Below are 13,841 nucleotides of genomic sequence, written 5' to 3'. Positions count from 1 at the left end.
CTTAAAAAAAATAATTATTAAAAACAAATCAATTCAGTAGGGTATGGCTAGAATTTTTTTTTTTTTTTTTTTTAAGTAGGCTTCACCCCCAGGATGGAGCCCAACTCAGGGCTTGAGCTCACAACCCTGAGATCAAGACCTAAGCTGAGATCAGGAGTCAGATGCTCAACCAACTGAGCCACTCAGGCACTCCTTCACAAGTGAAACAGAATAAGGAAATATCAGAGATTACCACAGGTGGTAAGGCTAAGTGTTTGATCAAATTTTTAAATTTTTAAAAAATGTTTATTTTACTTTTGAGAGAGAGTGAGTGTGAGCAGGGGAGGAGCAGAGAGAGAGGGAGACACAGAATCCCAAGCAGGTTCCAGGCTCTGAGCTGTCAGTACAGAGCCTGAGGCAGGGCTCAAACCCACAAACCATAAGATCATGACCTGAGCCAAAGTCAGACGCTTAGCTGACTGGGCCACCCAGGTGCCCCTGTTTGGTCAAATTTTATAAGCATTCAGTTGCAATGTAAGATGCATTTCATTCAGAAAGATCTGAAAGATGAGATTTTTTTTTAAGGAGTTCATTTCTAGAATGGGGCATCTTACATAATATTCTGTGTTAATTTTGGTAGAGTTTAAATCAGCAGTCCCATAAAGAAAAAAAACACTTGCTGAAATTTAAGGGAAGGCCCTTTTTATTAAGCTTGTACATTTTATTCTCTTCCTTTCAGAAGCCTAATAAAAAAAAAATTTGTTACTGCTTACTTAAAAAACACACACACACAAATCAAAAAACAAAGAAACTATTAAAACATTACTTCTGTGATGGGAAAAGACACTACAGGATTCAAGGTAAGCAAAGAAAACTAATACCTGGGGCAAAGAACTAAACTGAAGAGCAGCCGACTCTGGTTTGGGGCCAGACCACTTGCAACGTGAGACAGAACCCACCTCTGAGAGGGTTTTCGAAGCAGACCCAGGCGGGAGACCAGGAAGCAGCCCTCTTACCTTCTGGAGAAATAAACAGACCCGAAGCCCTAATGATCGCACAAATACAAACCAATCACTCTACTTTAAAAAGCACACACACATTCCGCACTTGTCTCCCCTCCCTTCCCAGGTTCTCTTCATCAACAGGGACACCCGAGGAAGGGCGGCTTCTTGCTGGCAGGGCATTCACAGGACGTAGGTGTTCTTCACCAGCTGCTCCTTGTCGTCCCCAGAGCTCCAGACGGTGCGGAGGGTGCGCTCCTGGTTCCTCCGTGCCACCCGGATCAGGCAGACCACGGAGGCCCCCAGCAGGACAATCAGGACCATCACAAACAGCCCCACCAGGACCACCACTGGGGAGGAGAAAAAGGCCTCAGAACCGGCAGGATGAGAAGGACCACAGCCAGAGCAGGGCAGCACACAGCTCACGAAGGGTAAGGACTGGCAGCCCTTCTGCCAGACCCCCTGTGACTCCCACCTGGGAGGGTGTGGACAATTGGCACTGCCCGCCAGGGGAGTCCTCAAGGAATCTCTAGAGTCTGGAGAAGCAGGTTACTGAAAAAAGGAAGCGTCGTGCTATGTGCACAGAGTGGGTATTTGTGTTCTCTCTGAACAAGGAAACCCCACTTCAACTCTGTATTTTCCTACCACCTCTCAGGGCAACCCATACAGGAGTCCCAAGCCAAAAACTGTGTACCATGATGTAAAAATCACACACCTCTGGCAAGTGTGTGAACATAAAACCCCAAGGTTTTGTGTTCACACGGCACACTGACCAGCTGGAGAAAGATGTGGCCCTGCAGGTGGCTGGGGTGGTTGGTTGCCTATGGAATGAAGTAAGGGTGGAGGCAAGGGCGCATTCGGAGCAGGGCCGGGAGGAGACCCTCGTGCTAATTGCCCAGGTAGATTTAACAGTGGTTGCTCCACTGCAGTCTCACTGGTCATCGAAGATGCTTTTTTTCAGGTGGGGCCCCACCTAAAGAATGTGGCCTTCTGTGACAGCTCCCTGGCTCCCTCTCCCCTTCTGGCTACAGAACTGACAGGGGCAATTCTTTCTCTACCCCCAACCTTCCAAACCCGGGCTGTTTTCTGCACCCCCGTGCCTGGCAAACCAGATTCTAGCTTCGCTCCTCCTCTAAAACAGCAGACATGCAGGCCAGGTCAGGGCTCCTTAACAGGGAAATAGGTGGAAAGAGGTCAAACCAGTGTAGCAGGTCCTTTGTGCAAACACTACCATCCGTGACTCAAGCTCACAATCAGAAACAAAAGTGAGAGGAGGCCAGGTGTCTTGTCAGACCAGACTGCTTGGGGACAATAGCATTGGCCCTACCTGGCTCTGCCCACACACAGCAAGGGCTCTGCGGCTTCCTGTCACCAGGGACCAGCTCAGTACACCCCACAGCGGCAAAGTTCCCTCCAAACCTGGAGCCAGTCTCAGGCCCACGTGCGGCAGACCTCACAAGTCTTACAATAATAGTAGGACTTGTCCTCCAGTCACCCTGGGGCTGCTTGGGAGGAGACCGCCTCCCTTCAGCCCCCATTTATTACACTGCATAGTGGGACAAACATCCACCATATGTTCCAAGCTGCCTGACCATTCTCGTGCAGAAACATGACTCTCAACCAAAAAAGGTGTTTACAGTGAAGGATTACGTGTGAGGACAACAAGAGCCTGCAAAAATACAGCTGAGCTTGGTCAGGGAAAGCAGGTGGAGGAGGGCCAGAGGCTTCTTACCTTTAGTGCCATGGGGTAGGACAGGATACAACTGCTTGCCTAGAAGAGAATACACAACCCTCAGGTCAGCTCACAGCCCTCCCCACCAGAGCTGCCAGCAACTAGGTGTGCCCAGGAGGCTCTTTCTGAGGGGTTTCTTCCAGCTCTTTTGAGGGCCTTGCCACCCTGGTGGGGGCTTAGGACACGTCTGTGCAACAGCCGGGCCCAAAGCCCACCTGTTCCCCACAAGTGCGCCAGAGAATGGCAGAGTCCAACGGACAGCATTTCCAAGGCCTTCCTTTTAGGGATGGGGAAATGGACCAGTGGCCTCATCCACCCACCGTTTCTTGGCTTTAGGAATCAGCAAGGCTCACCAAAGCAGTGGTGCATGCACTCCTCCTTGGAGAGATAGCTGTTTTTATTGCCCCGGCACCCTCCGTAGATGAAGTTGTCACAAGAGTTCTTCTCCACATCAAAGTACCAGCGTGGGAAGGACGCACGGCAAGGCCCAGTGACTGCTTTGGCAGTGCAGTATTCTGAGAGCGACACAACCCAAGGAGTACAGATTAGCAGGGCCCAGGCATGAAACAAAGCTGGAATGCTCCAGAGCAGTCACACTGCTGCCAACAGAGAAACAACTCTCTGCTAAAGGAACTTATAAATTACAGACGTGGCCAGTCTGGCCCAACTGACACTCCTCCATGTTTTCAGATATCTTTCTCTTTACAGCCGGACTCTGTTGCTATAGAGATCACTGTAAGTCGGGCACTGTTCTTGGTCTCAAAGAGATCTGTCGTAGGGGACTCAGAGGCAGAGCTACGGTGATCTGCCCACAGCCATGCGGGTGGTGAGAGGCAGAGCCTCACGCCATATCGCCTCTCTAAAGTCAAGCTCCCGCCTACATGCTGTGGCACATCCACTTCCTGCAGGCCTGGGGCATCCTTGTGGGTTCTACCACCTGGGAAAGGTCAGGAAGCTCTGCTCTACAACTTCTGTAGTGGAAATACTCAAGTGTGTCTCAATTCCCAATGAAGTAAGAAAACATGTTTTTTCCCATAAATGTTTTTTAAAAGTTATACCTTCGTAGTTGAAAATGTCACTGGCGAGGTCATCAGAATCCTGCCTTCTGGGAACTAAAACACAAACATCCAGATCAGGGAGGCTGGGCTGGACACAGGACACATAGCCTGGCTGGGACTGAGTCTACAGGGCCCACTGAGGGAGCACGACACGCTGGCACCCACCAGGAATGGAGCCCCCTCCACAGTCAGGTCTGTCACCTCCCACTCCTAACGGGCTCTACAACACACACCGGAATGAATGCTGGATGGAGAGGCCTGCCTTATGCCTCAGGGGTTACTATGCAAACTAATCCCAGCCACAATTTGTGGGGCGATGAGGAAGATGGTCTTGTTCATTCATTCTCTGACATAGGGAGGCCCCTCCTTCTCCTGGGATATTTTCTTCTGAAATAGGATGGAAACCAGAGTTATCAAGCCAGTGCCTGAGATTCTGGATGACCTTGGAGGCCTTCCTGTGAATAACAGTGAACCCAGACAAAGCAATGGCTGGCACAGTCACAGGATTCCTGGCTTAGCAAAACTGGAGAGTGACTCTAACAAGCCAGCCAACCACTGAACTAAATAAATGCTCACTCACACGTGAGCACCGATGTCAGAACCAGAGGGCCAAAGCCAAGGCTGCAATCAGTGCATGGCTACTGGCCCTGGGAGCTGTCCTCAAATGGGGTGGGCGGGGGGGCGCAGATTTCCTCCCTCCACCGCAAGTCTTGCCCAGCGGAGCCCATTGCCTGGGAACTGGCCTTCAAGAAAGCTGGGTTGGACTTGCCAGTGCATCTGGACCACTCACCCCAGGCTCCCGATACATGCAGAGTCCTTTAAGCATAAAGGAGGAATGGGGCAGCTGCTGTCAGCGCTACAAAGCAAGCTAACACAAAGCTCAGGATCAAGGACTGCAGTGGGAATGGAGGCGGGGATGGCAGAAGACAGAGGACTCAGCACAGGAGGGAGACAGCAAGGAGGACAGAGAACAAAGGAGACAGATCAGGGAAGGAGAGGTGGGGTGGGGCAGTGAAGGCAGCACAGCAGGCAGAGGCCAGCTCAGAGAGAAGGAAGGGGCCTGAGCTGTAGGCAACAGCAACATCCACAGTCCCTTGTCCTGTAGGAAGAAGCAGAGGCCAACCCAGAAGCAATGTAGAACCCCGCGGCCCTTTTGCCCGTTGGACAATGTGAACTCCCAGCGTAAGGATGCCAGAAAGGAGCCAAAAGCTGGCAGCCCAGGCAGAAGCCCTGTTTGCCAATTCTGGATAAACAGACCAGGAGGCGGAAGCCCTTGTACTGCTCCCAAATTACAAATGTCCTCATGGTCCAGATAGCCCTCATCATAACCTCGGTCGTTTTAAGAACCTACCACTTGGGACAGAGGAATCTGCTCCATTCCTGCTGGTGGCCAGATCATCGATGGTGTTCTCTACAAGGGAACAAACAACACGGTGAGAAAGTGCACCTCAAGACTGCCTGGTGAAACAAAACAGAGTCCCTGAGCAGCCATGGTCCCATGCACCTCTCACAGTGACTCCCGTTTCTCCTTTATGTGGGCCCTTTGATGTACATGCTAGACCACAAGCCGGCTAGAACTTTGGAAATGAGGAACCAAGACTGCCCTTGTGGGTGAAACTTTAAGATCAACTCCCTGGGAATCAGAGCAAAGATGTATGAAGTGACTTCTAAAAAGACAGAATGGCCTCCGAGACCAAATAATCTGTTTAACTGCATTAACTCACCTAATGAATTAAAAAAGTGAGTGCATAGGGGCGCCACAGTGGCTCAGTTGGTTGGGTATCCGACTTTGGCTCAGGTCATGATCTCGCGGTCTGTGGGTTCGAGCCCCGTGTCAGGCTCTGTGCTAACAGCTCAGAGCCTACAGCCTGCTTTGATGTGTCTCCTGTTCTCTCTGCCCCCTCGCCCCCCCTACTTTCAAAAATGAATAAATATTAAAAAAAAAAGTTAAAAAAAAAGTGAGACAGTGTGAAATGTATTTAATGCCACTATACACTTAAAAAATGGTTATAACAGGGGGTCCCTGGGTGGCTCAGTTGGTTAAGCATCCAACATCGGCTCAGGTCACGATCTCATGGTTTATGGATTTGATCCCCACATCAGGCTGTGAGCTGTCAGCACAGAGCCTGGAGCCTGCTTCAGATTCTGTGTCTTCCTCTCTCTGTGCCCCTCCCCGCCTTGTATGCTCACTCTCTCTCTCCCTCTCTCTCAAAAATAAATAAACTTAAAAATTTTTTTTTAAAAATGGTTGTAACGGTAACTGTTATGGTACGTATGTTTTATCTCACACATACACACCAAGTTATGCGGGGAGGGGTGGAGAGGCTAGCCCGCTAAGGAAGTACAAGGAAGTGTGGGCAGGGTCCAGGAGGGACAGAACCTGGCTCCTCTGCCTCCCCGCTGGTCCCTGCAGACCTTGTGCAGAGGCGCGGGGCCGGCCTAACCTGATGCCATTGAACATTCATATCACAAACTAGCTCCCCTTGTTCTGCCTCTGTCCACATAAAGCAACCTCCTGGGAATCTGCCTGAGAGGCTCGCCTACGTGGACTACAGGTGCAGCAGGCACAGAGACCCAAGTGTCTGGTCCCCGGGGTAGTTCTGGTTCTCATTATAAATTAATAAACTGACATTCTCATTCGGCTTCCCATAGAGGTTACCCGCCTGGGAGAGAATATGCTGGCAAAAGACCCTGTGACTAGCTGCCCTGGCTGCTCCAGCTCTCCTCATGAGACTCACGAAAGACTCACGAGAGAGTGCTTCAACAACACATGCGGTGGAGCCACACTCAGGTGCCAACAAATGAGCTTTCTGGGCCCTCAGACTCCGGCCCGCCTCTAGGGAAACAGCTGTCTGCCTTCTCCAGCAAACACAACCACCCGTGACCCCTCATGGCAACATCCTGAGTGCCCACTGTTCACTGTCTGTGTTCTTAAAACTTCCAACTGTTTTCCTGAAAAAGTAAAGAGAAACTAGAACAGGCAGGTACATTTGCGACAGTCAACTCTTGACAGAAAAGGCAGCAAAAATATTTCCCTTTAATTCCTGCTCCCATACCGGTCACAGCTGACCACAAAAAAATATAATAAATGGTATTCTCCTCAGTCACCATCTGGTAAGGTTGCCAGTTGCTCCCAAAAGGTGAGGGACTAGCCTGTATGATCCAAAAGCAATACCCAGCCCTCAGCCATCCAAATACTTGTTGAGTGTCTGCTGGGCAGCGGCACACAAAGATCAGTAAACGGTTCCTGGAGGCACTCGGTCGCTGTGGACTTGTGTGCTCAAGCACGATGTTTTGAACCTCAGGCCACAGCCAAGGCCACTGTTGTTTCCCCCTCTTTATACACAACTTTAATAAGCGTATCTGACTTCTGAATGGCTCTCAAAGCCAAGAGAGATTATAGCCAGTGAGTGAGGAGACATGAAACCCAACAAGGATGCAGGACCTGCCTCTGGCCCAAGGCGCACAGGCTGGCGGCACGTGGGAGTACTGAGGGCACCGGTGCGTCCTCACAGAATCCTGATCCAGGGCCTGAGCAGTGATGCCGTGCCATCAAGAAAGGATGAGAAAAGTCACGTAACAACATTAGGGAGATCGCCGATGACATTTTATCGGTCGCCAAATCCTCAGGTCTCTAGAGCACTTGGAAGGGATCAAACCCCAGAGGACCAATGTCTCACTGCCACAGCCCTCAAGGAGGCCCTCACGGCTCAGTTCGGAGCCAGTGCCCTCTGCTGTGGGGCTTTAGGTTCTTATTTAAACTATGAGGCTCTCAAAGTCAACATTCTCTAGACTCCACTGAGTCCCTCCCAGGTAAGGGCTGGGAGAAGGACAGATTCCAGAAAGTCTGTTCTGCTTTTAATCTGACTCACAACTTGGCTGGTTGGGTAAGCTCCTCAAGGCATTTGCCCCAGAGGTAAAAATAACCCAAATGCCCAGGGAGCAAGGAGGGCAACCTGTCTGAGTGGCCCTGGAGGACTCTCCTATGCCAGGCCTGGTGGGGGACTTACACTCAGCAGTGGGAGAAGGGAAGTCGGGGAGAAGAGGTGGTCATGTCCCCCTCCCCCAGCTCGAGCCTGTGGCCTACTCTCCTTCTGGGAAGAGGAGGGAGAGTACTGCTGTGAAACCACTATGTGGGCGACCTTCAAACTGGGCCTTTCTTCTGCTTTTTAAAAACATCCCCCAGGTTTAGCTGTGAAGAACTAGCAAAATGCAAAAGGCATCCACAACCCAAGTTAATAAATGGTCTCTAAGTTACGCCCTTTCCCCAAGGACCACTGTCTTACCTGTGACACCAGCACATTTCTTAAGACACTCCTCCTTGGTCAAGTAATTATTGTTATTCCCTTCACAGCCGCCATACACAAACTGCTGGCAGGATCCATCGGTGACATTGTACCACCACCTAGGGAAGGAGGCCCGGCATCTTCCCACTATCTTCGAAACTCGACAGAATTCTAAAACACAAAGCAGAGAGACCAGTCGGATTCACAGGGCAATCCTGCCAACGGAGAACATGCACAGACCTGTAAGAGGAGGCCCGCTGTTTCCCAGAGCCCAGGATCCAGCACAGATTCTCCGTGAGTCGTGAGTGGTTTCTAAAGTGTTGCCATTAGGCTTAGTGATTCCTTCCTTGCACAGGAAAGAAACACATCACCTAATAACAAAGACACCAACCCACCCAACTTAACTATACTTCAGTTGCACGTTGATTTTGTCCCTGCCTCAACTTATTAAAGACACACGAGGGGCGCCTGGGTGGCTCAATCGGTTGGGCGTCCGACCTCGGCTCAGGTCGTGATCTCACAGCTCTGTGAGTTCAAGCCCCGCATCGGGCTCTGTGCTGACAGCTCAGAGCCTGGAGCCTACTGCAGATTCTGTGTCTCCTTCTCTCTCTGCCCCTGCCCTGCTTGCTCTCTCTCTCTGTCTCAAAATAAACAAATACTTAAAAAAAAAAAAAAAATTAAAAAAATAAATAAATAAAGACACATGACATCCAATGTAGAAATATGGCTTTCAGGGACACCTGGGTGGCTCAGTCGGTTGGGCGTCTGACTTTCACTCAGGTCATGATCTTGCGATTCGCGAGTTCAAGTCCCACATCAGGCTCTGTGCTAACAGCTCAGAGCCTGGAGCCTGCTAAGGATTCTGTGTCTCCCTCTCTCTCTGCCCCTCCCCTGCTTGCTCTCTTCATTCTCTCTCAAAAATAAACATTAAAAAAAGATTAAAAAAAAAAAAAGAAATATAGCTTTCAAAGGCAAAAGAACATATCACACTTCAGGATCCTTCCGGGTATGTGCCCATCACACCAGGCATCAAGGGGGAACTTAGCACTGAAAGACCAGAGCCGGCAAGGTGAGGTCAGGAAGGACCTGGACCTGTCTTAACCTTCCTTATCCACTGTTTGCCCAAGTCAGCCACTTCACACTGAAATTTCCACACAAGCCTCAGAAGGAAGCTGCTAACCCTTGTCCCAACTCCAAAGGCAGCTGAGGGCACTCCTCCGTTCCAACACTTACAATGGCTCCCATCTGAGCATTCCAAGAGGGGCATGGGTTTCAAGGTGCCCCCAAATCTGACCCCACTCTAGTACAAAGGAAACAAACAAAAATGTCACAGAATTCCAGCCAGCTACATATACCTCCGAAAGACCTAGATATCTGCTTTCTCTTAAAAAGACAGAGGGGTGCCTGGGTGGCTCAGTCGGTTGAGCGTCCAACTTCGGCTCAGGTCATGATCTCACAGCTCATGAGTTCGAGCCCTGTGTCAGGCTCTGTGCTGACAGCTCAGAGCCTGGAGTCCACATCGGATTCTGTGTCTCCCTCTCTCTCTGCCCCTAACCCACTCGCATTCTGTCTCTGTCTCTCTCAAAAATAAAAACAAACATTAAAAAAAAAAAAAGAGAGAGAGAGATAAGCAAGTGCTGGAGGTATCTCCTGCACCAAAATGAGCCTTTCTCCTGGAGGAATCAGGAGGATGGAAAGCAAGTTGAAAAGGGAGTGAGCTGACAATGTGATCCAAAGTCTGACCAGTACCACCTATCATCTTTCTGGGATCATGAGTCCAAACCACCTCTCCTACTCCTTGGGCCCCACCCGTCTGTCTTCTGGCAGAAGGGCATTCCAATCTGCAGGGTGTTCAATTAACATCTCAAATAAGTTATAAGCTGTCATTTACTCTCCTCTAATTGTTTTCATGTTTGTTAGGTTTACTTCACTAACTAGGGGATAGCTTTCAAAAGCAGAGGGCAAGATCTTGTTTTTCCCCAAAATATGTCTTACGTCTAATGGGCATGAAACCAAATGTTCGACAAAACATCAATCTATGGATAAAAAAGGGTGTAGTACTGGGCAAAACAAACATCTCAAGGAACTCCCACACACACCAATAAATCACAGGTAACTAGTACAGCAGAAAAAGCATATTCTGAAGAAATTTTCTGTTAATTTGAAAGCAACCATCCATTAAAACACCAATTAAAAAGTACCTTATCTGGACACTTCATACGAGTAGAATCTTATAAATGTACAGAAAAGGCAAATCAAGAGAAACAGGAAGTAGATTAGTGTCTGCCTGGTGCTGGGAGATTGGGGGATGGTGATGACTGCAAATGGGCACAAGGATCTTTTGGGGATGATGGAAATATTCTAAAATTAATTTGTGGAGATGATTGTACACTCTGTAAATATACTAAAAATCACTGTATTGTATGCTTAAAATAACTGATTTTATGGCATGTAAATACTTTAATAAGGCAGTTAAAAAAATTAGGGGCACCTCCTGTCCATAACACATCAACCAGAATCAGCGGATTGTGCACCTGGAGTAGATACTTTTGATAACATGCCAAAGATCACAAAACATACACAATCAGGGCACCTGGGTGGCTCAGTTGGTTGAGCATCTGGCTCTTGATTTCAGCTCAGGTCATGATCTCACAGTTCATGAGTTTGAGCCCCGTGTCAAGGTCTGCACAGATGGCATGGAGCCTGCTTGGGATTCTCTCTCTCCCTCTCTCTCTCTGCCAGCTTGCTCTCTGTCTCTCAAAAACAAAACAAACAAAAAACCATACACAATCAACAAAGGCCCAAGGAAAATATGATAGGAAAAGGGTTCTCTGGTGTATGATCCACTCAACCCCCATGGCTGTCAAATGTCCGAGGCGGCACTGCTAGGAACAAGACAAGATGGACAAGAGCCACAGGATCCACTTATGAACCACAACTGAAAACAACATCAAGGCAGGGAGGACCCAACTGCTACAGAAGAAGCAACAGCCTATCCAGTACCCTGCCAAGCTGAGCACCCTGGAGATCACTGACTGCTTTGTGTCCTTGCTTCTTGAGCAGTTTCAGGGACAGTCTTTTTGACAAAAAACCCAAGGGAGGAATTGCACACTTTGTTTTTAATATTATTTATTTTTATTTTTGAGAGAAAGAGTGCAAGCCACAGTGAGGGGCAGAGGGAGAGGAAGGGAGGGTGGGGGGGGAGACGGAGAGGGAGAGAGAGGGAGGGAGGGAGAGGGAGAGAGAGGGAGGGAGGGAGAGAGAGAGAGGGAGGGAGGGAGGGAGAGAGAGAGAGGGAGGGAGGGAGGGAGAGAGAGAGAGAGAGGGAGGGAGGGAGAGAGAGAGAGGGAGGGAGGGAGGGAGAGAGAGAGAGAGAGAGGGAGGGAGGGAGAGGGAGAGAGAGAGAGGGAGAGAGGGAGAGAGAGAGAGAGAGGGAGGGAGGGAGGGAGAGAGAGAGAGGGAGGGAGGGAGGGAGAGAGGGAGAGAGAGAGAGGGAGGGAGGGAGGGAGAGAGAATATCTCAAGCAGGCTCCACGCTCAGCAGACAGCCCAACTCGGAGCTCAATCCCACAACCTTGGGATCATGCCCTGAGCTGAAATCAAGAGTCAGATGTTCAACTGAGCCACTCTGGTGCCCCAGGAACTGCATACTTCAAATGGGTGAACTGTATAGTAGGTAAATTACATCTCAGTTAAAACAAAAACATGACACAATGTCGAACAAAGCTCAAGGCAGCCAGGTGGGAACCACCCACCAGACACCATAACAGAGAATGCAACGGGGAGACCACTGTATCAAGGGTGGGAATTCGGTAGCTTTTCCTAAGCAAGGGAGCCGGATACACACTCTGTGCAGGTAGAGAAGGCTGAATGTATAAAGAAGAAAGAAAAGCCTATCTAGGGATGGATAGTAGTTACCTTGGTGACGTCCGCACTGTCCAGAACCTGGCCCTTATTTTTGTAAACTCACACACTTACTCTTAGTGCCCCAGCTGATGAGATGCAGGGACGGTGATCCTTGCTAGCAAAGCACACAAGAGGATGCTAACGAACTGTCAAGCAGGTTGGATGTAAATATGAACCAGCATACCACCTCGGAAAGCAAGCTGAAATGGAGCAGGTCACTTGGAGTCAGAGTAAGGAAAAGTCTACAGCAGAATTCCTATGAACATCCTTCTCCATCAGGATCTACCAGGCAGGCCAGAACCACACAGTAGACAACTCAGGACACACCTCGGTCAAGAAAACACAGTCAAGATGTGCCTCTGTGACACTTCCTTTCCTGACTGCTGCTACTCACTGCTGCTTCTTTCTGACTGGAACATTCTTTCTGTAGATGTGATGGTCCCTTCCTAACAAATCTTGCAAGGCTGAGAGACCATTATGTCCCAGACAGCTGCTCACATCTGCTCTCAATGACCACATATTGACTTCATAGTTTAAGTTTCAGAAAACAGCCTTATTTTTAGGTTCCCTGGGTGGGGTAAGAGGGGATTGGGGGAGGGGGAGACTTCACTTTTTCCTTTGCACAGGGGAATTCAGAAATGTATCTTTATTAAGAGAAAACTTGGGACTAAAAATACAGTAAGCCTGTAAAGACAGAGTGTGGACAATTACTGAAGCTGAACGATAGTCCACGTGGGCTCACAGAACTGCTTGCACCCAGGGGCGCCTGGGTGGCTCAGTCTGTTAAGCATCTGACTTCATCTCAGGTCATGATCTCTGGTTGGTGAGTTCAAGCCCCACGTTGGGCTCTGTGCTGACAGCTCAGAGCCTGGAGCCTGCTTCAGATTCTCTGTCTCCCTCTCTCTCTGCCCCTTCCCCGCTCACACGCTGTTTCTCTCTCTCTCAAAAATAAACAGTAAAAAAACTATAAATAAATAAAAAGAACTGTTTTCACTATTGTTGTATACATTTGAAAATTTCTTAATAAAAACAGCTTCTCTTTTTTTACACAAATTTCATTAGAGTAGAAGAGCTCAAAGTAGCAGATTAGTTGGCTGAAGCTAGGTTCAATAAAGATGAAATTTAACCACACCCTACTGTGTCAAGACAGATCCTTTCTTTGAATATGGAAGTACCCTGTCAAATGGAGAAAATTCTCATTTTGTCACATGCTTCTACTAACTCATCTGCTTTTAAGCCTCTATGATATAAATTTTTATTCACTAGGCTTAAGAAGTGAACTCATGAAAAAGAATTTTGGGGGGTACCTGGGTGGCTGTTGGTTAGGTGCCAACTCTTGATTTTGGCTCAGGTTTGTGGAATCGGGCCTGGGTCGGGCTCCACACTGACAGCATGGGGCCTGCTTGGGATTCTCTCTCTCCTCTCTCTATGCCTCTGCCCCCCACCTCCTGCTCATGTGCATGCTCTCTCTCAAAATAAATAAATAAATAAATGAATGAATGAATAAATAAATAAATAAATAAATAATTTTGGTTTTGTTTGCTTGTTTTAAAGGAGGCAATGTTCTTTTAGGAAGCACAGGTCATACATTCTCCACTCCCTTTCATTGTTCTCCAAAAGGCTTGTACAAAAACCCAGAAATACTTTAGTATGTAACATGGCTTCCATGACTTATCATCTTCCTTAAAAAAAAAAATTACTTTTAATTAAAGTACTGTACCTTGGTAGATCCAGGTAAAAATCAAAATGAACCAAAATGGGGGTGCCTGGCTGGCTAAGTTGATGGAACATGCAATTCTTGGGGTTATGATTTCAAGCCCCAAGTTTGTTGTAGAGATTACTTAACAGCTCAAGTCATGATCTCGTGGTTCATGGGATAG

At 48.6% G+C, this 13,841-nt stretch overlaps 1 protein-coding gene across 1 annotated transcript in view; it reads right to left on the bottom strand.

Annotated features, from left to right (window-relative positions):
- Positions 1–659: 659 nt before the first annotated feature.
- Positions 660–13,841, bottom strand: part of SPINT2 (serine peptidase inhibitor, Kunitz type 2) — a 28,530-nt gene continuing 15,348 nt past the window's right edge. Inside the window, exons 2-7 of the mRNA XM_047837117.1 lie at positions 8,057–8,227; positions 5,122–5,181; positions 3,771–3,824; positions 3,066–3,227; positions 2,713–2,751; positions 660–1,330 (exon numbers count right to left, since the gene is read on the bottom strand). Coding sequence (XP_047693073.1) covers positions 1,164–1,330; positions 2,713–2,751; positions 3,066–3,227; positions 3,771–3,824; positions 5,122–5,181; positions 8,057–8,227 — 653 coding nt within the window. The 3' untranslated portion in view covers positions 660–1,163. The remainder of the gene's footprint in view (positions 1,331–2,712; positions 2,752–3,065; positions 3,228–3,770; positions 3,825–5,121; positions 5,182–8,056; positions 8,228–13,841) is intronic.

The sequence above is a fragment of the Prionailurus viverrinus genome, chromosome E2 (genome assembly GCF_022837055.1).
Source record: "Prionailurus viverrinus isolate Anna chromosome E2, UM_Priviv_1.0, whole genome shotgun sequence".
Taxonomy (NCBI): domain Eukaryota; kingdom Metazoa; phylum Chordata; class Mammalia; order Carnivora; family Felidae; genus Prionailurus; species Prionailurus viverrinus.
Note: the sequence above shows the minus strand (reverse complement) of the source record. Positions and strands in the feature narration are given on the sequence as shown.